Source organism: Oncorhynchus mykiss, chromosome 17 (genome assembly GCF_013265735.2).
Source record: "Oncorhynchus mykiss isolate Arlee chromosome 17, USDA_OmykA_1.1, whole genome shotgun sequence".
Taxonomy (NCBI): domain Eukaryota; kingdom Metazoa; phylum Chordata; class Actinopteri; order Salmoniformes; family Salmonidae; genus Oncorhynchus; species Oncorhynchus mykiss.
Window position 1 is genome coordinate 15,117,668 of NC_048581.1, and position 25,940 is coordinate 15,143,607.

A 25,940-nucleotide genomic window follows, 5' to 3' on the forward strand; every position below is an offset into this window, starting at 1 on the left:
TGGGAGGAAGTGCTATTTTTCTCCATGGACTTTACAGTGTCCCAGAACTTTTTGGAGTTAGAGCTACAGGATGCACATTTCTGCCTGAAGAAGCTGGCCTTTGCTTTCCTGACTGACTGCGTGTATTGGTTCCTGACTTCCCTGAACAGTTGCATATCGCGGGGACTATTCGATGCTATTGCAGTCCGCCACAGGATGCTTTTGTGCTAGTCGAGGGCAGTCAGGTCTGGAGTGAACCAAGGGCTATATTTGTTCTTAGTTCTGCATTTTTTGAACGGAGCATGCTTATCTAAAATGGTGAGGAAGTTACTTTTAAAGAATGACCAGGCATCCTCAACTGACGGGATGAGGTCAATATCCTTCCAGGATACCCGGGCCAGGTTGATTAGAAAGGCCTGCTCACAGAAGTGTTTAAGGGAGCGTTTGACAGTGATGAGGGGTGGTCGTTTAACTGCGGATTCGTAGCGGATACAGGCAATGAGGCAGTGATCGCTGAGATCCTGGTTGAAGACAGCAGAGGTGTATTTGGAGGGCCAGTTGGTCAGGATGACGTCTATGAGGGTGCCCTTGTTTACAGATTTAGGGTTGTACCTGGTGGGTTCCTTGATGATTTGTGTGAGATTGAGGGCATCTAGCTTAGATTGTAGGACTGCCGGGGTGTTAAGCATATCCCAGTTTAGGTCACCTAACAGAACAAACTCTGAAGCTAGATGGGGGGCGATCAATTCACAAATGGTGTCCAGGGCACAGCTGGGAGCTGAGGGGGGTCGGTAGCAGGCGGCAACAGTGAGAGACTTATTTCTGGAGAGAGTAATTTTTCAAATTAGTAGTTCGAACTGTTTGGGTATGGACCTGGAAAGTATGACATTACTTTGCAGGCTATCTCTGCAGTAGACTGCAACTCCTCCCCCTTTGGCAGTTCTATCTTGATGGAAAATGTTATAGTTGTGTATGGAAATCTCAGAATTTTTGGTGGCCTTCCTGAGCCAGGATTCAGACATGGCAAGGACATCAGGGTTAGCAGAGTGTGCTAAAGCAGTGAGTAAAACACTTAGGGAGGAGGCTTCTGATGTTGACATGCATGAAACCAAGTCTTTTTCGATCACAGAAGTCAACAAATGAGGGTGACTGGTGGCAGGGCCTGGGTTTACCTCCACATCATCCGCGGAAAAGAGGAGGAGTAGTATGAGGGTGCGGCTAAAGGCTATCAAAACTGGTTGCCTAGAGCGTTGGGGACAAAGAATAAAAGGAGCAGATTTCTGGGCATGGTAGAATATATTCAGGGCATAATGCGCATACAGGGGTATGGTGGGGTGCGGGTACAGCAGAGGTAAGCCCAGGCACTGGGTGATGATAACAGAGGTTGTGTCTCTGGACATGCTGGTTGTAATGGGTGAGCATGTGTGGGAGGTGGGACAAAGGAGGTATCAGGGGTATGAAGAGTGGAACTAGGGGCTCCATTGTAAACTAAAACAATGATAACTAACCTGAACAACAGTATACAAGGCATATTGACATTTGAGAGAGACATACAGCGAGGCATACAGTAATCGCAGGTGTTGATTGGGAGAGCTAGCTAAAACACTAGGTGAGACAACAACAGCTAATCAGCTAGCACAACAACAGCAGGTAAAATGGTGTTGACTAGGCAGAGAGTGTCGGATTAACTACACACAGAGCCTGAGTGCGGCTGGGGCCGACAGATAAAAACATAAACAAACAGAATGGAGTACCGTGATTAATGGACAGTCCAGCAGGCATCAGCTATGTAGCCAAGTGATCACAGTGTCCAGCAGGCATCAGCTATTTAGCCAAGTGATCACAGTGTCCAGGGGGCAGCGGTAGATGGTACAGGGAAGCTAGACTGGCGAGTATTATCCAGGCTAAAAAAATTAAAAATAAAAAACTGTCTGGCTGTGCAGAAGGTAAAAGCCGCTAGCAGTGGCTAACAATGACTAAATAGCTTGTAGCTAGTTAGCTGGTTAGCTTCTGGAGGTTCTTGAATGTGTTGTAAAAATAAAAAATAATAGCGATTCCGTATCACATTGGGTGAGGCAGGTTACCGGAAGGTATAATCGAATTAAAAATCGAAAAGAGATTGAAAATAAATATGGGTCCAGTGAGTGGTTGGACTGGCTGGGGACGCAGCGATTCAGACAGTTAGCAGGCCTGTGCTAACAAGCTAGCTGTTAGTAGGCCGGGGCTAAACAAGCTAGCAGTTAGTAGACCGGGGCAAGCTAGCAGTTAGCAGGCCGAATTAGCAAGCAAGCAGATAGCAAGTGGCTAGAAAGTTAGCCTTTGGGGGACGTCGCGATGGGGTTAAGTCTGTTTATGCCTCTTCATGTGGTGACATCGATAGACCGGTCGTGGGTCCGGATATTGTAGCCCAGGAGTATGCTTCGGTGGTAGCACAGGAGCTCTGGCCGGGCTAGCTTCAAGCTAAGTGGATGGAAATGCTAGCCAGGAGTAGTCATCCGGGGTTGCGGTTAGCTAGTTAGCTAGTTGTGAAGATCCAGATGAAAATGTTCCGTTTGCGGTGGGAATCCGGAGATAAAAATAATAGGTCCGTTATGCTCTGGTTAGAGTCGCGTTGTTTGAACTGGCGAGAGCTTTCCGAGCTAAAGGTTAGCTGATGACCGCTAGCAATGGTTTGCTGACTGATAGCTGGTAGTTAGCTGGCTAGCTTCAGTTGAGGGGTTCCGGATCCGAAGTAAATAGAAATACTTTAGAAAAAAAAGCAAATCCACGCTACATTGGGTGAGGTGGGATCCAGGAGAGTATATGTTGAGGTTTAGCAAAATGTTTTAAAAGATATGCAAAGAAAAATATGTAAAAAAAGGTATATACAAAGGACACGACAAGACGTCTGACTTCTACGCCATCTTGTCTTACTGAGGTACAGCCTAAAGTGTTGTCTGAAATGTAATTTTAGGAATGCCCATCTATGTTGTAGATCTACCATTTGTAAAACACCAAAAAAGACTGCCAGTTCTGACATGACCAAAAAATATGTCCAAAAGATGTCGGCCTGTTCTTATGGGGGTGTTTTCTACCATGTAGACCTGTTCTTATGGGGGTGTTTTCTACCATGTAGACCTGTTCTTATGGGGGTGTTTTCTACCATGTAAACCTGTTCTTATGGGGGTGTTTTCTACCATGTAGACCTGTTCTTATGGGGGTGTTTTCTACCATGTAGACCTGTTCTTATGGGGGTGTTTTCTACCATGTAGACCTGTTCTTATGGGGGTGTTTTCTACCATGTCAGCCTGTTCTTATGGGGGTGTTTTCTACCATGTAGACCTGTTCTTATGGGGGTGTTTTCTACCATGTCAGCCTGTTCTTATGGGGGTGTTTTCTACCATGTAGACCTGTTCTTATGGGGGTGTTTTCTACCATGTAGACCTGTTCTTATGGGGGTGTTTTCTACCATGTAGACCTGTTCTTATGGGGGTGTTTTCTACCATGTAGACCTGTTCTTATGGGGGTGTTTTCTACCATGTAGACCTGTTCTTATGGGGGTGTTTTCTACCATGTCGGCCTGTTCTTATGGGGGTGTATTCTACCATGTAGACCTGTTCTTATGGGGGTGTTTTCTACCATGTCGACCTGTTCTTATGGGGGTGTATTCTACCATGTCGACCTGTTCTTATGGGGGTGTATTCTACCATGTCGACCTGTTCTTACGGGGGTGTTTTCTACCATGTCGGCTTGTTCTTATGGGGGTGTTTTCTACAATGTCGACCTGTTCTTATGGGGGTGTTTTCTACCATGTCGGCTTGTTCTTACGGGGGTGTATTCTACTGTCGGCCCACAATGGAATTTTATGAATGCCCATCCATTTGGTAGGTCCACTGTTTGCAAAACAGGCCTTTTCATCAACTTTATTAGCTCTGATTCCTGTGACTAATCAATTTGTCTAATTAAGCTCTTAATTTCAGCTACCCAACTTCATCAGGAGGAGTTATCCTGAGCCTATTTTCAAAGAGTTAACACAGCTTAGTAAAACATTGAAGGATACAAACTTGAAACCACTGATCATGACAATATAGCCCCCGGGATGAATCTCCTGGACAGCAGTGACTAGCCTGGTTATCCAGTCCATATTGTCTATTTTAGTTTGACCTGTCCAGTTTTTAGAATATGTTGTTTGTGAAGTGTCAGCTCATTTTTTATGTGATTGGGCGTCATTTAAGTTAGGCTATTTGATCGGAGAAACCTGATAAAAAAGTTTCCTGAAAAGGCCACATACTCTTTCTACCAAATGTTATATCTGCTGCGTTATATATTTACAGAATGTTGGTGGAGCTCAGCAGTGATGAGACTCTCCAACAACACCCTGGAGAGGAGTGCTGGGAATGGAAAAGATAAATATTTTGCATCCCTGTCGTTGACAAAGTGGTTACTGCTTATCACAGGGTGGAATCAGAGCTCACCTAAAAGCCCCACTGGTTGAGAGAAATTGTCATTGTTTTTAGGCAGAATTATGTGAGGTTTTCTGTGTTGTTGGATGTGGGTCTTGGTCAGTTTATCTCAGAAATGCTGTCCTCGTCAATCTGCCGCCATAGACCTAATCCTGCCTAATGAGAAGGTTGGCCTTGTGTATCATGTTAATACTACTCCTAAACACAACCCACCATCACAGTGTCTCATGTTAATACTACTCCTAAACACAACCCACCATCACTGTGTCTCATGTTAATACTACTCCTAAACACAACCCACCATCACTGTGTCTCATGTTAATACTACGCCTAAACACAACCCACCATCACTGTGTCTCATGTTAATACTACTCCTAAACACAACCCACCATCACTGTGTCTCATGTTAATACTACTCCTAAACACAACCCACCATCACTGTGTCTCATGTTAATACTACTCCTAAAGCTCTTATGAAGCATCAACTCATCACTCTCAATCTTACTGTCACTCTGTTGCTCTCAGAGCTCTTAAAATAGCATAAAGTCTTCATGTGAAACAACATGTACAATGTACTTCCCATCTTTTGTAGCACACAATATAGCTCAGTATTTGTCAAGGGGGCCAATCATATTGGTCGTGACTGTAAATCCACCAATCAGATTAATATGTCAAAATACATGTATACTCACAGACAGACAGACACACACACACACACACACCACACATGCACACACACACACAGTCATACTTGACCCTGTTATACTTTGATAGTGAACATGACCCTATTGAATGGAGATCTGGGTTTTACTGTTGAAACAACAGTCCAGGGTCAGTATTCACAAAGTGTATCAGAGTAGGAGAGCTGATCTGGGATCAGTTTAGCCTTTTAGATCATAATTATATGGACCATCTGAGACACTTTATGAATACATGCCCTGATGTAACAACCAAAACACAGTTCAATATAAACCAACAAGTACAAAGATACAGGAAGTCATGTGATGTTTGGCTAAAAACATCAAAACTAAAACTATATTTCAAGATATTGTCAAGTGTACTTACAGAGTGAAGTGAAGGGGAGAGGTCTTGAACAGTTAGTCAACTTACTGTCACTGCGTGGAAACAAGAAGTAGTCTACTGTAAGTGTTAGTAGAAGCAGGCGTAGCCGGTGTGAATTATGTGGTTGATACATTTTAAAGAAGCCTAGTCAGGTCATTAACATGCAGGAACAGCATGTCACATAAGGGATGTTACTGTATCTAAATAGAAAAGGGTCTAAAGTCAGAATACTGTAGTTACATTTCTTTATTTGAGGAGTGGACCTACATGTTTTACAAGAGACAAAATGTGACCCATTCCCATCACTCCTCATCAGCTGGTACTGAAGGTTCCAGAACAGATGAAAGGGGAGTATCTTTGGTACCAGTGTTCTAGACTAGAGCTCTCCCTACTGACATCTCAACATTACTGCAGCCTCCAGGCCTCATATGTTCCTACTAGTCTGATGAAAATATCTAAAACAGAAGGTAGAAAATGTGAAAAATATATATAGAATAAAACAGTCACGCACGTAAAAATACTGTTTTTGGGACTTGTATTGAACTGGCGGTTGTATTGAGTGAACTAGTGATCTCAACTAGCTTGTTAGCTACATGAAGCTGCTGTTATTCAGCGATAAACAAGTATTTTTGTGCATCACACAGCTACTCTGAATGTACTGGATTGTGAACAATATGATGCGCTGCCTCTGAATTACAGCAAGACCCCATAGTTAGCTTGTGAGCTAGTTAGTTACCTGTCATTTAGCTATCAACATTAGCTAGCTATAAACAACAGACAACAGTGAGCTGTCATTATGCCAAGGCCAAGGCAAGCTGCTCTGTATATCCACTGTGTTCTTGTGTGAAAGAGATGTTTTCAGCTCACTGATCTTCAGAGCAATGGACCCAAAGTGGACCCTGACATGCATATAGCTAAGTCTGTCTGTCTGTCTGTCTGTCTGTCTGTCTGTCTGTCTGTCTGTCTGTCTGTCTGGGATTATTGTGTCCCATTGAGTCTGCATGATGTGTGTTTTTTGAAAATGACAATGAATAATCTTTCATGTAAATGTTTATTGCTGCTTCGTTATTGAAATGTTATTGTGTGATTTATATAGTTATTTTTTAGCATTTTTTTATTTAAAGAAATCTAATATTTTCTTACATATAAACAACTGCATTGTTGCTTAAGAGCGTGTCCTTAACCATTTCAAACTTGACAAATACAATTCGATTTGATTTGATGTATGTGTCTAGGTGCTGGTCATTGCTCCCTCTGACATTGGGATTCTGAACCTCTAAAAGTCTGGGGGGGTTTGGAGGGGTTCTACTAGCTGACATATGGAATTGTTTTAAGGTGGTCGTACCATGGATCATTTAGATATTTGATTTTAAATTTCACTTCCCCTTTTTTGAAAAAAAATATCCATAATTTTTCGGGGGGAAAAAATACTGCAAAAGCAATTAACACTCCTTTACTTATAGCCCATATAAACAAATTAAACTTGTTCTGTTCAGGTCTTCTTATTTCTGTGTTTGTTGTGTTCAGGTCTTCTTGGTTCTGGGTTTGTTGTGTTCAGGTCTTCTTGGTTCTGGGTTTGTTGCATTCAGATCTTCTTGGTTCTGGGTTTGTTGACTGTACTGTAGAGAACAGAGGAGTCCTCCTCAGCTGCTTGTGCTGCTGAAGAGAGAGAAGCAATAATGAAACAAAGACATTGTCCCAAATGGTGGCACCCTATAGGGCTCTGTCTAAAGTAGTGCACTAAATTGTTAATAGGGTGCCATTTGGAACAGAAAACAGTTCCTCAAAACCATCATCACGTCACTCCCCCATTTTAGACATGTCATAGTAACTGTCCTGAGATGTCCATTGTTGGGTTCATAGTTTGGGTTCATAGTGGTCTCAAAGGGTCAACTGTTTTGCTTATTGATGACAGTTCCTACAATAAACAGCATATGAAAGATCTTAATGCAGAATATGATCACTGGGTGGCAGCACTGGGGAGGTTGAATTTCACAGCAGCGTACTGGACATCCTCATCCTCAAAACGCACCTGAAGCCAGAGTGACAGAGGATGAGACCCAGAGCCACTGTGATTCCTACAGCTGCAGTCAGAACTGAGGTCTGTTTCCCTAAAATAAAATATGGATGATATGAGAACACATTATGTTCTAATGAACTGAATATTATTATGATAAGAAAATAGAATATCAATATAATACTTGTTAATACTTGGGGATTTTATAAACAAACCTGTAATTATTAACAAAAGTGTACTAATCCAAAGTGTAATTATTAAGATTTATCTTGAAATTATATTATATTATTATATTATTATATATTTTAAGGATGAAACTTTACTTGCTACAATGATCATCAGAGCTGCAGAGTTCATAGATGCAATTGTATTCTCAGCCTCACAGTAATATTCTCCTCAAAGACAGATGTCCTTACCATGTGGAGGCGTACTGGGAGGCTGAGGAGGTGTTGAGGCCTATAGGGTTGGTCTTCTGAGGAGAGTGAGGGGTTCTCTGCATCCAGCGGTCTGGGTACCTGATCACCAGCCTGGTGCTCTCCAGCTCCACCCCTTGGACAGGAGGACAAACAGCAGGCACCAATGTGTCGCAGGAAACACTGTTTAACTGACGACCGACGTCAGCTTGCAGGCGCCAGGCCACAAGGAGTTACTAGAGCATGATGAGACAAGGTCATCCTGGCCGGCTAAACCCTCCCCTAACCCAGGTGACCCTGGGCCAATTGTGCTCCGCCTCATAGGTCTCCCGGTCACAGCCGGCTGTAACAGTCCGGGATCAAACCCGGGCCTGCAGTGCTGCCTTAGCACTAATTGTTGAATTTGTGATTTGTTCCAACTTGTTTTTTAATGTTTATGTCCAATGGCCAATGAGCACTGATACGTTTTATCTATAATTTCATATGACAAGGATTGATAAGGATTTGTCAGTAGATTGTCGACTTGATGCATGATGATGACTGCTTGTCTAGCTTGCCAGCTAAGATTTTGAAAGTTTGTCCAATCAGTCCAATCAAAGCTACGGTAGATTTAACGCGATTTGACGTAATTTTGTCTAAGCCAATGACCTTGAGCCTTGTTGGATGGGCATTTCTACTGTAATTCTATGGCAGCACCCAAGGGGTTTAACATTTCGAGCTCTACCCGTAGATTTTGTGGTTATGTAGTGTCCCCATGAGTGACAGAACACTGAGCCAATCACAGCACAACTAGAGAACATTACCAACCCCTACGCTCCGTATTTTATGCTGGCTGCCCCACCACCACAGAAAGCACTGAGCTAGGCTGAAACACCTGCATTTTGGAGCTGCCTTAACTCAAGAAAGGAAAAGAGAGACCATGTTTCTATGCGACTTTATTAACTCAATGCTTTATTTATTTATTAACTTTATTTGCAAACTGATATGTTTCACGTATTAATTTCAAAACATGCAAAACAAGCAACAAAAAAAGCTAACCATGGGGCTGAAAACGGATTTAGCTCTGCCTCAGCTGCCTTGAATGACGTGTCGCCACTGCATGTATTTAGAAATGATAGACAAGTTGACTAACAAATAGCCTACCAAAATGTTGGAAATTATAATAACGGACTGATTACATTTATTTGAAAATAAAAAATATATCATGACGGAACAATATTGTATTACGTAATATAAAATTAGTAATAATATCTGACAGCAATACAAAGTTAATCATCATGAAAAACATCTGGAGAAACTTGGCCCAAGAGCTAAAAATATTAAAAAGCTGTTTTCAATATGATCCATATTAGTTGCTGAGGAAAGTAGGACTATTGATGTTATAAAACATCTGTATATGGCAAAATCCCATAGAAAAAGATCAGAAATAAAACTAAAGATAGTTAACAGATTTACATCAAAATATAACACATCTCATTTATCATCAATATATTCCATTCCAAAATATATATTCCAGTATTTACTGAAAAGATAAAGTTCATGGTGTGTAAAAACCTCTAGATATGGCAGCAATAGAATAGAGGTGTAAGGCCTCGTTTTGTATTGGAACTTTCAGTCCAGGTTCAATGTTGGTGGTTCTCTTCAGTCCAGGTTCAATGTTGGTGCTTCTCTTCAGTCCAGGTTCTGTGGTGCTTCTCTTCAGTCCAGGTTCTGTGGTGCTTCTCTTCAGTCCAGGATCTGTGGTTGTTCTCTTCAGTCCAGGATCTGTGATGATTCTCTTCAGTCCAGGATCTGTGGTTGTTCTCTTCAGTACAGGATATATGGTGCTTCTCTTCAGTCCAGGATCTATGGTGCCTCTCTTCAGTCCAGGATCTGTGGTGCCTCTCTTCAGTCCAGGATCTGTGGTGCCTCTCTTCAGTCCAGGATCTGTGGTTGTTCTCTTCAGTCCAGGTTCTGTGGTGATACTCTTCAGTGGGAGATTCCCCTCACATTCTGAAAAAAGACATACTGAAGTAGCACTCCCACATTTTATAAGCACACACGCACACACACACACACACACACGCTTACTGCCAGGGTGTCATACTCTGGTGACCTGGTCTTCATGTTCAGAGGTGTGTACGTATCACTGTTAGGGTCAGGATGGACACTCTGTGGACAGAAAGAGAGAGAGAGCGAGAAAGAGAGAGTGGGAGAGAAGGAGAGGGAGGGAGAGAAGGAGAGGGAGGGAGAGAAGGAGAAGGAGGGAGAGAGGAAATGCATGAGTTCTTTGAAACACCAGTCTTTCCATAATTTACTGTAAACATACTCAAGTACTGTATAAAACACACACTCATAAGCAAACCAAATGTATTATAAGAGACTTACTATCAGAGTGTCATAGTCAGGGGACATGGTCCTCATGTTCAGAGCTGTGTACGTGTCACTGTTACAGTCAGGATGGTCACTCTGTAGAGAGAGAGAGAGAGCGAGAGAGAGAGAGAGAGAGAGAGACAGAGAGAGAGACAGAGAGAGAGAGCGAGAGAGCGAGAGAGCGAGAGAGAGACAGAGAGAGAGAGAGAGAGAGAGAACAATGAAAATAGTATGAAAGAGACTGTCAGTAAATTAATGAAAATGGAGTTGTAACCCCCTGGGTGAACATTTCGTTTTTTGCCCAGCACGACACAGCTGAAACCCTGTTGCAACTAATAGAATCACCTGTGTGTCTGCTGTGGCATCACTTCCTCCTGTGGATCTCCTGTAATGAGGGACAGAGTGAGTTCTGCTCTGTGAGTAAGTAAGTTGATATATTACAAATACATTTTAACAGTTTTTTTTTTACCTTTATTTAACTAGGCAAGTCAGTTAAGAACAAACTCTTATTTACAATGACGGCCTAGGAACAGTGGGTTAACTGGTCTAGGAACAGTGGGTTAACTGGTCTAGGAACAGTGGGTTAACTGCCTTGGTCAGAGGAAGAACGACAGATTTGTATATTTTCATCTCAAAGATTCAATCTTGGTTGCAAGTTCAACACTCTAACCACTAAGTTACCTGCCGCGCCAGGTGGCCTCGTGGTTAAGGGCATTGGGCCTATACCTTAATGAGTTAAGAACAAATCAGTGTGCTAAGGTGAAAGAATAATACAAATATCTATTTTCTGTCACACTCTGACCATGATTTGCGCTGTTTGTTTCTATGTTTTGTTTGGTCAGGGTGTGATAGGAGTGGGCATTCTATGTTGTATGTCTAGTTGGTCTATTTCTATGTGTTTTAGCCTGATATGGTTCTCAATCAGTGGCAGGTGTTTGTCGTTGTCTCTGATTGGGAACCATATTTAGGTAGCCTGTGTTGTATTGTGGTTGGTGGGTTATTGTCTATGTGATGTTTCATGTTAGCACAGTGTTTCTATAGGGGTCACGGTCGTCTTGTTATTTTGTTTGTTTTGTTTAGTGTACTTCGTGTTTTTTTTGTCCGTTCAGTAAAGTATGCATTCACAGCACGCTGCACTTTGGTCTCCTCAATACGACGATCGTGACAATTTTCACTCACCTGAAGCACATGAATCCAGAGAAACAGAGGATGAGAACCAGAACAACCACTATGATTCCTACAGCTGCAGTCACAACTGAGGTCTGTTTCCCTGTAATATAATACAGATCATATGAGAACATGTTATTATGAAGTGAAAATGAATATACAGCAAAACAGGACATTGATGCAATACTTGTACCGTATACAGAAGCCTATGTATAGTTATAAACCAAAGTGTAATGAGGCAAACTAGAAGAAGATACCTTGAAACATCATTTCTTATTGAACATCATTTTGTATTGAAGTATTGAAGATGTAACTTTACCTGCTACAATGATCATCAGAGCTGTAGAGTTCATAGATCCTCTTCCATTCTGGGCCTCACAGTAATATTCTCCTCTGTCCTCAGAGATGATGTTAGTGATGCTGTAACTCTGTCCTGATGCTTTTGGTGAGGCTACGTTCTTTTTGTACCAGGTGTATTTGTCCACAGGTGGGTTGGCATCACTGCTGCAGGTCAGTCACTGAACTGCCCTCCACTATTTCACCAGAGGGACTGACTGACACTGAGGTGTTTTGTGGAGCGTCTGGTAAAGGAGAATTCATCAGAGGGTTATAAAGGTGCAATTACAACCTCACATGACATATCAAAATCTGTGAAGCCAGACTATCAAAAATAAGAATCCACTAATACAAAACATTAACAGGAACACATGTGATACTGAGCTGTACTTTACTCACATTTCACATTGATGTTGATTGACTCAGACCTCCCCGTCTTAATCCCATTCCAGGCCTCACAGTAGTACTCTCCAGTGACTGAGGACTTGATTTGATTGAAGACAAGATGTGGTCCTGTGATCCCATAGGAGAACTGATAGTGACCTCCATTCTTCTTGTACCAGGTGTAACTCTGCACAGGTGGGTTGGCATCACTGCTGCAGGTCAGAGTCACTGAACTGCCCTCCACTATTTCACCAGAGGGACTGACTGACACTGAGGTGTTCTTTGGTCCATCTGGTGTTGAAGATGACAGAACAAATAAGAACACATATACCATGTAAGGAAGCAAGAGATTATGTAAATTAGTATAGATTAGTAAATTACACTGACATGTAGAACCATGTATTACAGAGATGATGTAAATTAGTATAGATTAGTATATTACACTGACATGTAGAACCATGTATTACAGAGATGATGTAAATTAGTATAGATTAGTATATTACACTGACATGTAGAACCATGTATTACAGAGATGATGTAAATTAGTAGAGATTAGTATATTACACTGACATGTAGAACCATGTATTACAGAGATGATGTAAATTAGTAGAGATTAGTATATTACACTGACATGTAGAACCATGTATTACAGAGATGATGTAAATTAGTAGAGATTAGTATATTACACTGACATGTAGAACCATGTATTACAGAGATGATGTAAATTAGTAGAGATTAGTATATTACACTGACATGTAGAACCATGTATTACAGAGATTATGTAAATTAGTAGAGATTAGTATATTACACTGACATGTAGAACCATGTATTACAGAGATGATGTAAATTAGTAGAGATTAGTATATTACACTGACATGTAGAACCATGTATTACAGAGATTATGTAAATTAGTAGAGATTAGTATATTACACTGACTGTAGAACCATGTATTACAGAGATTATGTAAATTAGTATAGATTAGTATATTACACTGACATGTAGAACCATGTATTACAGAGATGATGTAAATTAGTAGAGATTAGTATATTACACTGACATGTAGAACCATGTATTACAGAGATGATGTAAATTAGTATAGATTAGTATATTACACTGACATGTAGAACCATGTATTACAGAGATGATGTAAATTAGTAGAGATTAGTATATTACACTGACATGTAGAACCATGTATTACAGAGATGATGTAAATTAGTAGAGATTAGTATATTACACTGACATGTAGAACCATGTATTACAGAGATGATGTAAATTAGTAGAGATTAGTATATTACACTGACATGTAGAACCATGTATTAGAGAGATGATATCAATGACTTTCACTGTAGATATATCAACACCCCATGTACTCACATCTGACAGTGAGAGTCTCTTCTGGAGAGAGGATTCTCTCTAAGCCTTCTACAGCACAGGAGTAGTTCCCTGCATCCTCACTGCTGACTGGGTCTAGGATCAGGCTGTTATAACTGGTGATTGGTTTGGTCAGACTTTGTCCGTTCTTGTACCAGATGTAGGTGGGGTTGAGACCGATTGTACATTGGGTTCTACATCTCAGTGTGACTCTCTCCCCCTCTGACACAGACATAGGATCCATCTCCAACAGGATATCTAAGAGGAAACATCAGTCATATTTGACTCCAGACTGGCTTGTCATGTGATTAGACTTGTCCTATTACAGTAACAACTGACTGTAGGTGAAGTATTACCTGTGACAGTCAACATCACACCAGGAAGGCCAGAAAATCTCCCCTCGTATGTTGTTATTAATCTGAATTTGTATTCAGCCGAGTCCTTCTCTGTCAGGTGTGTTATTGTCATGGTGTGGTGGTTCTCTGTGTTCCTATTGTACTCCACACGACCTGCAGACTCTGGATATGACCTGAGATCTACAGGGTGTTTCTTTGTAAACCAGAATGAACCTTGTTCTATATAACAAGTGGGATGAGTGTAAGAGGAGGATATGTTCACTGTGGAGCCCTTCAAGACACAGATTCTCCTCTTGGTGTAAGTCACACTCCAGCGGTTGTGACCCTGAACACCTGAAAATACATTAAATCGATTTTTTCACACATACCTTGAAGTTAGAAAATTGCCTTACTTTGTTATAAAGAAAGGTTAACTACAAACTATCCCAATGGATTCCAGACTCACACACTGCAGGAGAGCGGAGATCCTCATGGCCTTTAACAGCACAGGAGTAACTCTCTGTTTCAGAACTCCAGATAGCGAGTTGTTGGGAAGTGGACCGAGGAAGAGACTGTCCATTCCTGTACCATATGTAGGTGGGGTTGTCAGTCAGAGTACAGGTGGTGCTACAGGTCAGTGTCTTCTTCCCTGCCTTTGTGTCAGGAGTCACCTTCACCTGCAGGTCTGAATGAGAGCAAATAAAAACACACTTTCTGGTTTCCTTCTGTAGTTGACAAAATGACTCTACCAGACTTAAAGATAACAGTCTAACCTGTGGAATATATGGTAGTGCAAGGCAGGTCCTCGGATGGTATCAAGGAACAGATGCTTCTACTGGTGTAGGTCACCCTTAAGCAGCTCAGAGAAGATGTTCCTGGAACAAATGATGAAGGACATGATGATGGTGATGATATTAGCTTATTTGTATGATTTTGAGTGTCACGTTCTGACCCTAGTATTTGTGTTATTTGTTTATGTGAATTGGTCAGGACGTGAGTTGGGTGGGCATTCTATGTTTTGTGTTTCTAGGTTGGTTTTCTGGCCTAGTATGGTTCTCAATCAGAGGCAGGTGTTGTTAGTTGTCTCTGATTGAGAATCATACTTAGGTAGCCTGGGTTTCACTGTGTGTTTGAGGGTGGTTGTTTCCTGTCTCTGTGTTCTCTGCACCAGATAGGACTGTGTTCTCTTCACCAGATAGGACTGTTTCAGGTTTTTCCACGTTTATTGTTTTGTAGTGTGTTCATGTTTGAGTTTCTCTTATTAAAAGACCATGGACACTTAACACGCTGCGCATTGGTCCTCCTTCTCGCCTCTCCTCTTCAGACGAAGAGGAGGAGGAAAACCCTGACAATGAGCTAGTTTTCAGTACTAACATGTTAGTAATGGACTATAGTTACTTATAAATTAGCATTCTGAATTGACTGAAAATATCAAGTCTGTTTACCATAAGAGAGGCAAACTCTGGAGGTAAATCACCACACTCACCCACTGACTTTGGAAGAGCTGAGTTTGTCATGGCCTCTTATTGAGGCACAGGAGTAGCTGTCAGAACCTCCTCTACTGACTGAGTATTGATACTGGGGAGAGGAGTCAGAAAATAGGTATTCTCCATTCTTGTACCAGATGTAGGTGGGGTTGGGGATTTCAGTCAGAGTACAGGTGGTGCTACATGTCAGTGTAACCCATGATCCTTCTGTCACTGTGCCAGGAGTCACCTTCACCTGCAGGTCTGAATGAAGAGAGAATAACATAAAAAAACAAACCTCATAATTTCAACCTCCAACAACTAGAGATAAAGTAGTGACAGTATATCATAATGTTCTGTAAGTGTAGTATTACCAGTATATCATAATGTTCTGTAAGTGTAGTATTACCAGTATATCATAATGCTCTGTAAGTGTAGTATTACCAGTATATCATAATGTTCTGTAAGTGTAGTATTACCAGTATATCATAATGCTCTGTAAGTGTAGTATTACCAGTATATCATAATGTTCTGTAAGTGTAGTATTACCAGTATATCATAATGCTCTGTAAGTGTAGTATTACCAGTATATCATAATGTTCTGTAAGTGTAGTATTACCAGGATATCATAATGTTCTGTAAGTGTAGTATAACCAGTATATCATAATGTTCTGTAAGTGTAGTATTACCAGTATATCATAATGTTCTGTAAGTGTAGTATTACCAGTATATCATAATGCTCTGTAAGTGTAGTATTACCAGTATATCATAATGTTCTGTAAGTGTAGTATTACCAGTATATCATAATGCTCTGTAAGTGTAGTATTACCAGTATATCATAATGTTATGTAAGTGTAGTATTACCAGTATATCATAATGTTCAGTAAGTGTAGTATTACCAGTATATCATAATGTTCTATGAGTGTAGTATTACCAGGATATCATAATGTTATGTAAGTGTAGTATTACCAGTATATCATAATGTAAGTGTACTATTACCAGTATATCATAATGTTCTGTAAGTGTAGTATTACCAGTATATCATAATGTTCTGTAAGTGTAGTATTACCTGTGACAGTCAGAGTTGTTCCTGGGAAACTATGACCCCATTCAATGCTGTATGTTTTAAAAGTGAAGCGATACTCAGCTGAGTCCTCTCTCAGATCTGTGATTCTCAGGATGAAGGGACCTTCAAATGTTCCAGTGTACTCCACACGACCTGCATACCCTGGGTCAGTGGTTAGGTCTTCAGGGGTCGACTTATCACTTCTAAACCAGAATGTTGATGTGATGTAATCATAACCAACATAAGTACAGGATATGTCCACTGTTGACCCCTTCAGGACACAGATTCTCCTCTTGGTGTAATTCACTCTGCTGCAGCTCTGACCCTGAACACCTGAAACACAGTGACATAACAAGAGGTCAATTGGATTGTGTTCTCTGTTCTTTCTAGAGATGCTCAAAGTTCTCAAGTTCTCATAGTGAAACCAACACACAGTATAATGTATTAAATGAACACTCACACTGCAGGAGAGTGAAGGTCCTCATGGCCTTTTACAGCACAGGAATAAGTGTCATCATAGTTCTTGGAGACTGGGTCTTTGTACTGGGGCGAGGTACTCTCATCTAGATGTTGTCCGTTCTTGTACCAGATGTAGGTGGGGTGGTCAGTCAGAGTACAGGTGGTGCTACAGGTCAGTGTCTTCGACGTTGCCCACCATGTAGTAGTCACCTTCACCTGCAGGTCTGGAGTAGACAACATCAACCTGAATCACCTGTTGTCTAGTGTGGTCACAAGATGCAATACATTTACCCTGAAGAAGGTGATGTCGAAATGTTGGTGTTTTTTAAGCAACACATGACTGGGAGGTTATACATATGCAGTGTGACTCTCTTTGTTGTTACAGCTTCCAGTTTATTCTCCGTTAGTCAGCACCTCGACACTAAATCATTTTCTGTGCACCAGCTCATTATTTTTATTAGATTAATACAAATCAAGACCATTTCTAGACCTAAAGGGTTAATGAAGATTAAACAGAACATCAGACAATAGAATGTTACCTGTTACAGACAGAGTGACTCCAGGACTGCCAGTATATAGAATGTTACCTGTAACAGACAGAGTGACTCCAGGACTGCCAGTATATAGAATGTTACCTGTGACAGACAGAGTGACTCCAGGACTGCCAGTATATAGAATGTTACCTGTTACAGACAGAGTGACTCCAGGACTGCCAGTATATAGAATGTTACCTGTTACAGACAGAGTGACTCCAGGACTGCCAGTATATAGAATGTTACCTGTAACAGACAGAGTGACTCCAGGTCTGCCAGTATATAGAATGTTACCTGTAACAGACAGCGTGACTCCAGGACTGCCAGTATATAGAATGTTACCTGTTACAGACAGAGTGACTCCAGGACTGCCAGTATATAGAATGTTACCTGTAACAGACAGAGTGACTCCAGGACTGCCAGTATATAGAATGTTACCTGTGACAGACAGAGTGACTCCAGGACTGCCAGTATATAGAATGTTACCTGTAACAGAAAGAGTGACTCCAGGACTGCCAGTATATAGAATGTTACCTGTAACAGACAGAGTGACTCCAGGACTGCCAGTATATCTCCATCTGGTCTGGTCTGTTATAAAGCTGAACTTGTACGTAGCTGAGTCACTCTCTCTCAGGTCTGTGATTCTCAGGGTGTGGCCATTCTTCTTATCTCTATGGTACATCACACGACCTTTGTAGTCTGGGTCATCACTCAAACTTACAGGACCCTCAGCATAATTTTTTGTGAACCAGAAGGTTGTTGTGACTGTACCACTGGGATATGTGTAAGAGCAGGACAGCTCTACTGTTGACCCCTTCAAGGTACAGATACTCTGAGTGGTGTAACTCTCCAGCCATACTGACCCAGTACCACTGAAACACAGTTAGACATCACAAGGACGTTACATTAAGTTCAAGGTCTTGTGACTCACACTAACACTTTGTTCCATAGTTGCTGAGTTGAGACATAGATACACTTTGGTTGAGTGTGAATGAAAACCACAGATAAGCTTCACTCAGTGAGGTGAGAAAGACAACTGTTTAAAATGGAGTGGAGACACCAAATGTGTCGACAGTAGAACATAAAAATGGTTATGCTTTTAGAAATATCTGTAGACTGATAAACAGGGCAACTAAAAGATAAGAATGAGACCATACCTGCTACAGACCAGAGAAAGACCACCAACACACTTCCTGCTGTTGTCAAGGACATTGATGCATCTCCCACCCTGCAGTCTTAGAAACATAAACAACAACTCACTCTATAGCTGGTGAATAACTCCACCTGATACATTAAACCAGTCCAGGGTCCATATTCACAAAGTGTCTGTCACGATCGTTGTATTGAGGAGACCAAAGTGCAGCGTGGTGTGAATGCATACTTTAATGAACGGACAAAAAAAACACGTAGTACACTAGACAAACTAACAAGACAACCGCTAAAGAAACTGAGCGCTAACATGCACCATCACATAGACATAGATGATAACCCACGAAATACCCAAAGAATATGGCTGCCTAAATATGGTTCCCAATCAGAGACAACGATAAACAGCTGCCTCTAATTGAGAACCAATCTAGGCAACCATAGACACCTTGATAGTAAACAACCCCATAAACCTACAAAACCCCTAGACAGTACAAAAACACATACATCACCCAAGTCACACCCTGACCTAACCAAAACAATAAAGAAAACAAAGAATACTAAGGTCAGGGCGAGACAGTGTCAAAAATGTAAGTAAAAGTAAAATGATAGAGTGAGTCAACTTATCGTCGTAGCCGTGCATAGAAACAAGAAGTGTGATTTTAGTGACTGACACATTGTGAAAGTAGCCTAGTCAGGGATTTAAGACAATCACATGCATCAACAGCATGTCAGAAAGGGATGTACTGGATGTACTGCTAAAGACTGCATAGCTATTTACATTTCTTCATTTGAGGAGATGGGTCTACATGTTTTAAAGAGGCTAAATGAGGCCCATTTTCAACATAGTCTTTTCTTTAAATACAGATCCACAACAAAGTGTTGACTGTTCTATATGGTTTCTTAATGTGTTTCCTCACAAGATGTGACCCATCACTCCTCATCATCTCCAAAGTGCTACTGAAGGTTCCAGTGTTCTAGACTAGAGCTCCTCCTACTGGCATCTCAACATTACTGCAGCCTCCAGTCTCTCTTCATATGTCCCAATCATGTCCTCATCCACTTGGATCAATAACAAAATATCAAACTGGTAATAAGGTGCCTGAGACTGAGGTCCCGATTCCCAACCCTTTCCCAAGTGTGCAAGTTCACTCTTCCCGTCATGGATTTAAAAGTATGAGACTGGTGTGAACATTGGAGTTTCCATATTTGTTAGCTGAATCCATATCAGTGGAACAGGCAAATCTGAAATCTTTGCCCTATACACATTCTATGTCTTTGGCAGGGGTCAGGGAAACGGACAAGGGATTCACATTTTCTCAAAATGTATTTTCATCAATGTTGTTTTTTTCTGTGATTGACACTCAACTAGTGAATTCAGACAATCCGATCAGAGAGCGAAACATGCAAATCTACGATGCTCACAAGGTCTACTTTGGGGAAGAAGTGGGCGGAGTCAGGTCTACTTCGGGGAAGAAGTGGGCGGAGTCAGGTCTACTTCGGGGAAGAAGTGGACAGAGTCAGGTCTACTTCGGGGAAGAAGTGGGCGGAGTCAGGTCTACTTCGGATGAGAAGTGGGCGGAGTCAGGTCTACTTCTGGGAAGACGTGGGCGGAGTTAGGTCTACTTCTGGGAAGACGTGGGCGGAGTCAGGTCTACTTCGGGGATGAAGTGGGCGGAGTTAGGTATACTTCTGGGAAGACGTGGGCGGAGTCAGGTCTACTTCGGGGAAGAAGTAGGCGGAGTCGGGTCTACTTCGGGGAAGACGTGGGCGGGGTCAGGTCTACTTCGGGGACGAAGTGGGCGGAGTCAGGTCTACTTCGGGGAAGATGTGGGCGGAGTCATGTCTACTTCGGGGAAGAAGTGGGCGGAGCCAGGTCTACTTTGGGGAAGATGTGGGCGGAGTCATGTCTACTTTGTGGAAGAAGTGGGCGGAGTCATGTCTACTTCGGGGAAGAAGTGGGCGGAGTCATGTCTACTTCGGGAATAAGTGGGCGGAGTCAGGGGAGGATTCAAACAAAAGATGGCAGCATAAAGATACAAATGAAAATACACCAAATAAATTGTCAAATAACATTTGAAAATGTAAAGAAATGTAGACAGAATAAACCAACCATGTAAAGATACTGTGTTATTAAGAGATGACGTTGGACTGGCGTATGAATTCAGTGAACTAGCTCTCTCATCTGGCTTGTTAGCTACATGAAGCAGACGTTGTTCAGTGATACCGAAAGCTAGCTAGCCAGCTAGAAGTTAACTCTGTTACCTCTGACATTCAAGTGAAGTGACTTCCATAAACTGGCATTTTTGTGCATCACACAGCTGCTCTGGACAAAGTGGATTCTGAATTACAGCAGCATTTTTATGATTTGTTTACACTTCACACATTAGTAATGTTGTGATAAAAGTAATAAGAAACATTGCATCAAGCAGAATTACTTCCTGAATTTTGAGGCAAAATGGTGCTATAACTGTCATAAAAACTTTAAACATTTTTTTTTTAATCAAGCAAACTATATATAAAGTGTATATAAACTAATTGAATTTATTTGGGTAACAGACAACCACATTTACTAAAAAATGTTTAAGCTGGTAGCATGATACCCAAGAAAGACTCGCTGCCAATGGTGCTTTAACAAAGTACTGAGTAAAGGGTCTGTATACTTACGTAATGTGATACTTCCATTTTGTATTTTTAATCCATTTGCAAACCTTTCTAAAAACCAGTTTTTGCTTTGTCATTATGGGGTATTGTGTGTAGATTGATGAGGGGAAAAAAATATTTATTCAATTTTAGAATAAGGCTGTAACATAACAAAATGTGGAAAAAGTCAAGGGGTCTGAATACTTTCCGAATGCACTGTATATTATTAGATACTATTATAAACCAGGTAGTTTAGGTCCTGGATGCTGATTGGCTGAATAAGCATTTCATTTCACATACAGTATTTCAGACAATAGAACACTGGTATGACACCAAAATATTTGTTTACTTTCTATTTATGTTGGTAACCAGTTTATAATAGCAATACGGCCCTCGGGCTTGTAGTATATGGTCAATATACCACGGCTAAGGGCTGTATCAAGGCACTCTGCGTTGTGCAGAACAACAGTCATTAGCCGTGGTACAGTATATAGGCCAATATACCACACCGCCTCAGACCTTATTGCTTAATTATACCACTGAGTTATAATATACGGGCCCAGATACACAAGGTCTTCTTGGTTCTGGGTTTGTTGTTTTCAGTTCTTGGTTCTGGGTTTGTTGTTTTCAGTTCTTGGTTCTGGGTTTGTTGTTTTCAGTTCTTGGTTCTGGGTTTGTTGTTTTCAGTTCTTGGGTTTGTTGTTTTCAGTTCTTGGTTCTGGGTTTATCAGGTCTTCTTGGTTCTGGGTTTGTTGTGTTCAGGTCTTCTTGGTTCTGGGTTTGTTGTTTTCAGTTCTTGGTTTTGGATTTGTCAGGTCTTCTTGGTTTTGGGTTTGTTGTTTTCAGTTCTTGGTTCTGGGTTTATCAGGTCTTCTTGGTTCTGGGTTTGTTGTTTTCAGTTCTTGGTTCTGGGTTTATCAGGTCTTCTTGGTTCTGGGTTTATTGTGTTCAGGTCTTCTGGGTTCTGGGTTTATTGTGTTCAGGTCTTCTTGGTTCTGGGTTTGTTGACTGTACTGTAGAGAACAGAGGGATCCTCCTCAGCTGCTTGTTCCACCGTGGACCTGGAGAAAGAAACAGACGTTAAACTGAACATGAGTCCCAAATGGCACCCTACTCCCTTTTTGCATGCACTACTTTAGACCAGTAGTGAACTAAATAGGGAATAGGGTGCCATTTGGAATGCAAGCAGAACAGTTACTCAAAACCATCATCACATCACTCCTTCATTGTAGACATGTCATAGTAACTGTCTTGAGATGTAAATTGTTGAGTTTGTAGTTTCAGGAAATGCCATTTGGCCTGAAGAATGGCCCTGGAACCTTTTAGACATTAAAACTGCGACTTTTCAAAGTGTTCACTGTCACACCATAGTATGCCCTTATAGTTCACCATAGAGTTCAATGAAATGTCACTTGACATGAAGATTTCTCCTTCAACCCTCAGATAGTGATGGAGTTATCAGGGAGCAATGAGGGGTCACTAGGGGTCAACTGTTTTGCTTATTTTAATGACATCATTGTCCTCTCCTCCAATAAGCAGCAGCATATGAATGGCCTTGATGCTGTCTGTGTGTTCACATGTTCTATATAGTATAGATTCTATGTTGTTGTAATGGCAGAATATGCTCACCAGGTGGCAGCACTGGGGAGGTTGAAATTCACAGCAGCGTACTGGACATCCTCATCCTGTTTCTGGGGTTGAAGCAGTTGGACGGTGGAGTACAGAGGCACTTCCTGGTTTTTGGAGTGAGAGACGTGGACGCTGGCGAAGTGAATGTCATCTTGGTCGACGGTGGCCGCTGTCTGTGCTGCAGTAGGGGTGAAGGCCATGCCTGAGATGTTGTCATACACTGGACTAGAGTCTCCCTGATGGAGAGAGAGAACAGACAATATAAATAGACCTGGGGACAGACAGCATGAAGAGTGGAAATGTCCCACAAAGCAATAAAAACAATCCTACATCTGTTTCAACAGACTCACCTGTCCATTGCCTGCCGTGTGTCTTGTGTCAGAGGTGGTTTTGGAGACCTTCTTCCTGTTTTGTAAATTAGTGAGTGAATGAATATATTAATAAAGTAATGAAGATAATAAAGTGAAATAATCTTTAAAATATGCATTTTCACTCACCTGAACCACATGAGTCCAGAGAGACATGAAGCCAGTATGACACCCAGAACAACCACTATGATTCCTACAGCTGCAGTTAGAACTGAGGTTTGTTTCTCTAAAAGATAATATAGATGATATGAGTACAGGTTATTATGAAGTGAAAACGAATATACAGCAATACAGGACATTAATGCAATACTTGTATATAGAAGCCTATGTATGGTTATAAACCAAAGTGTAATGAGGCAAACTAGAAGAATATACCTTGAAACATCATTTCTTATTGAACATAATTTTGTATTGAAGTATTGAAGATGTAACTTTACCTGCTTCAATGATCATCAGAGCTGTAGAGTTCATAGATCCTCTTCCATTCTGGGCCTCACAGTAATATTCTCCTCTGTCCTCAGAGATGATGTTAGTGATGCTGTAACTCTGTCCTGATGCTTTTGGTGAGGCTACGTTCTTCTTGTACCAGGTGTATTTGTCCACAGGTGGGTTGGCATCACTGCTGCAGGTCAGAGTCACTGAACTGCCCTCCACTATTTCACCAGAGGGACTGACTGACACTGAGGTGTTCCTTGGACCATCTGGTGTAAAATACATTGTATTTATTTATAGCAACATTTGTGTTTAGTTGAAATAATTTATAAATTATTAATTCAGAGCAAAAGAAAATGTGAAACAGAATCACTAAAAATAATGATGACATTGTGGTAATGCACATTCAGGGAAATGGATGAGTCACGATCGTGTAGAGAGACGGACCAAGGCACAGCATGATTGGAGTTCTACATCTTTATTTTTAGTGAAACTTAAAATAAACCAAGAAACAAACAACGCCCGACAGTACTGAGGTGCAACATGAACTCACTCAAAAACAATATCCCACAATGCAGGTGGGAGAAAGGGCTTCCTAAATATGATCCCCAATTAGAGGCAACAATTACCAGCTGCCTCTAATTGGGAGCCACACAAACCAGCCACATAGAAAATAAATGACTAGAACACCCCCCTTAGTCACGCTCTGACCTAAACAACATAGAGAACCGAGGACTCTCTATGGTCAGGGAGTGACAGGATGTTACACACTAAAATATGTATTGATAGATATATTTATGTGTAAAACAATCTATTCTATATTCAAGTATCAACATTGTCAGTAAATCAAACTGGACATTAAAATCCCAAATGTACTTACATGTGACAGTGAGAGTCTCTTCAGCAGAGGGGAGATCCTCATGGCCTTCTACAGAACAGGAGTATCTGCCTGCATCCTCACTGCTGACTGAGAATATGATATAGACAGGAGAGGAGGTGTTGCTGTTTGGTATAGACTGTCCATTCTTATACCAACTGTAGGCTGTGATGGGGTCCAGTGTACAGTTGGTTCTACATCTCAGTGTGACTTTCTCCCCCTCTGACACAGATGTAGGATCCATCTCCAACACAACATCTAGAGTAAAAGGAACCAAATCATTATTCTCCTCCTATATATGTCCTATTATGTGAAATATTATATTTGTTTTTTTCCCTGTTACATAACACTGCAGTGTCTGCATGACTGCCCTTAAATAAGGTAATTACGGTCATTCATTTGATATATTTAGACAGGACAGTCAACAAATAATTTCCACTGTTTTCCAGGAAGTCCTGAGTTCCATAGAATCAATAAAACAGATTAAAACACAACATTCTCATTAGCATACATACAAAACAACACTCACATTACAGCTATCTAGACATGTGTCATAGATGTGAGATGTGTGACAGATTACCTGTGACAGTCAGGGAGACAGGTGAGCCAGAAAACCTTCCTCCAGATGTTATGAATCTGAACCTGAACCCAGCAGAGTCACTCAATCTCAGGTCTGTGATTCTCAGGGTACAGTCACTCTCCTTATCCCCAAGGTACTCTATATGACCCTCATACCCTGACACTGAGCTCAGATCTTCAGCCTCCATACCAGACCATTTAGTAAACCAGAAAGCTTGTTTGATCTCATGATAACTGGGATATGTGTAAGAGCAGGATATGTCCACTGTTGACCCCTTCAAAGCACAGATACTCTGATGGGTGTAAGTCACTTTCCAACACTTCTTACCTGAAATACAAGACCATATAACACCTTTATACAATTCTTAATTACAACATCTACTGTATACACTTATGCTGTCACGTTCCCCAGCAAGAAAATCTCAAATTTAAACAAAACAGAAATGGGAAGTAACAAAAGAGTCACTGACAAAGACAAAAATGAGACCAGTGGGCTCTGAAAGACACTCATGGGGGAGTCCATTGAAAATGTACTATCAACAACAACTGGAACAAAAAGACATGAGCACCACAACATTTACCCAAGAAGAGGCAAACAAAATAAAACCCCACAGTTGTAACACATTCTGACTAACGAGTGACACCAATCAGGGCACCTCACCTCCAAGTACAAATGAAAATATATAAATAATAATGTTTAAATCATATCCTGTGAAAGTAACCAGGAAGTGACTATCATTAAGCTTTGTAGTTTTTAAACTTTTGTAGTTTTTTTCATGGGTCTTCAGGGCTCAAAAATGTAGTGCAATGGTGTACAGGCACAACAACATATTGACAGGTATCTGGTAGAAGTAAATTCATCCATTAACTGCATTTTCATGAAT

At 41.1% G+C, this 25,940-nt stretch overlaps 3 protein-coding genes across 4 annotated transcripts in view; all 3 read right to left on the bottom strand.

Annotated features, from left to right (window-relative positions):
• Nucleotides 1-8,855: 8,855 nt before the first annotated feature.
• LOC118940091 (B-cell receptor CD22-like) lies at nt 8,856-13,767 on the bottom strand. The gene is made up of 8 exons (XM_036948327.1): nt 13,534-13,767; nt 12,197-12,339; nt 11,752-11,936; nt 11,445-11,535; nt 10,611-10,650; nt 10,281-10,361; nt 9,984-10,064; nt 8,856-9,905 (listed from the first exon to the last, which is right to left on the bottom strand). The coding sequence occupies exons 1-8, from the start codon at nt 13,765-13,767 to the stop codon at nt 9,882-9,884; spliced, it is 879 nt and encodes a 292-aa protein (XP_036804222.1). The 3' UTR covers nt 8,856-9,881.
• Nucleotides 13,768-15,131: 1,364 nt separating this feature from the next.
• The window catches only part of LOC118940319, a 104,620-nt gene continuing 93,811 nt past the window's right edge, over nt 15,132-25,940 (bottom strand). The window contains exon 17 of the mRNA XM_036949065.1: nt 15,132-15,588. Within this exon, the coding sequence (XP_036804960.1) occupies nt 15,341-15,588 (248 nt within the window). The 3' untranslated portion in view covers nt 15,132-15,340. The remainder of the gene's footprint in view (nt 15,589-25,940) is intronic.
• LOC118940325 (B-cell receptor CD22-like) lies at nt 22,059-24,147 on the bottom strand. Of its 2 annotated transcripts, XM_036949073.1 has the most exons (6): nt 24,005-24,147; nt 23,606-23,869; nt 23,298-23,394; nt 23,151-23,205; nt 22,801-23,036; nt 22,059-22,232 (listed from the first exon to the last, which is right to left on the bottom strand). In XM_036949073.1, exons 2-6 carry the CDS (start codon nt 23,637-23,639, stop codon nt 22,151-22,153), a joined length of 504 nt encoding a protein of 167 aa, XP_036804968.1. In that variant the 5' UTR covers nt 23,640-23,869; nt 24,005-24,147; the 3' UTR covers nt 22,059-22,150. The 2 variants fall into 2 exon arrangements, with proteins under 2 accessions (XP_036804968.1, XP_036804967.1); XM_036949072.1 differs by lacking the exon at nt 24,005-24,147 and having other exon boundaries at nt 23,606-23,992.

What these genes read in the sequence shown, in the direction of transcription:
- LOC118940091 (XM_036948327.1), bottom strand. Translation starts at nt 13,767, where the DNA reads ATGGATCCTATGTCTGTGTCAGAGGGGGAGAGAGTCACACTGAGATGT. An exon ending in AATGGGATTAAGACGGGGAG is followed by an intron (nt 11,937 to 12,196) that starts GTCTGAGTCAAT and finishes ACTGACCTGCAG; the next exon opens with CAGTGATGCCAACCCACCTG. An exon ending in CTGACTATGACACTCTGATA is followed by an intron (nt 10,065 to 10,280) that starts GTAAGTCTCTTA and finishes TTCTGTCCACAG; the next exon opens with AGTGTCCATCCTGACCCTAA.
- LOC118940325 (XM_036949072.1), bottom strand. Translation starts at nt 23,885, where the DNA reads ATGTATTTTACACCAGATGGTCCAAGGAACACCTCAGTGTCAGTCAGT. An exon ending in TCTGGACTCATGTGGTTCAG is followed by an intron (nt 23,206 to 23,297) that starts GTGAGTGAAAAT and finishes TTTACAAAACAG; the next exon opens with GAAGAAGGTCTCCAAAACCA. An exon ending in CTCCCCAGTGCTGCCACCTG is followed by an intron (nt 22,233 to 22,800) that starts GTGAGCATATTC and finishes TTCTTTCTCCAG; the next exon opens with GTCCACGGTGGAACAAGCAG.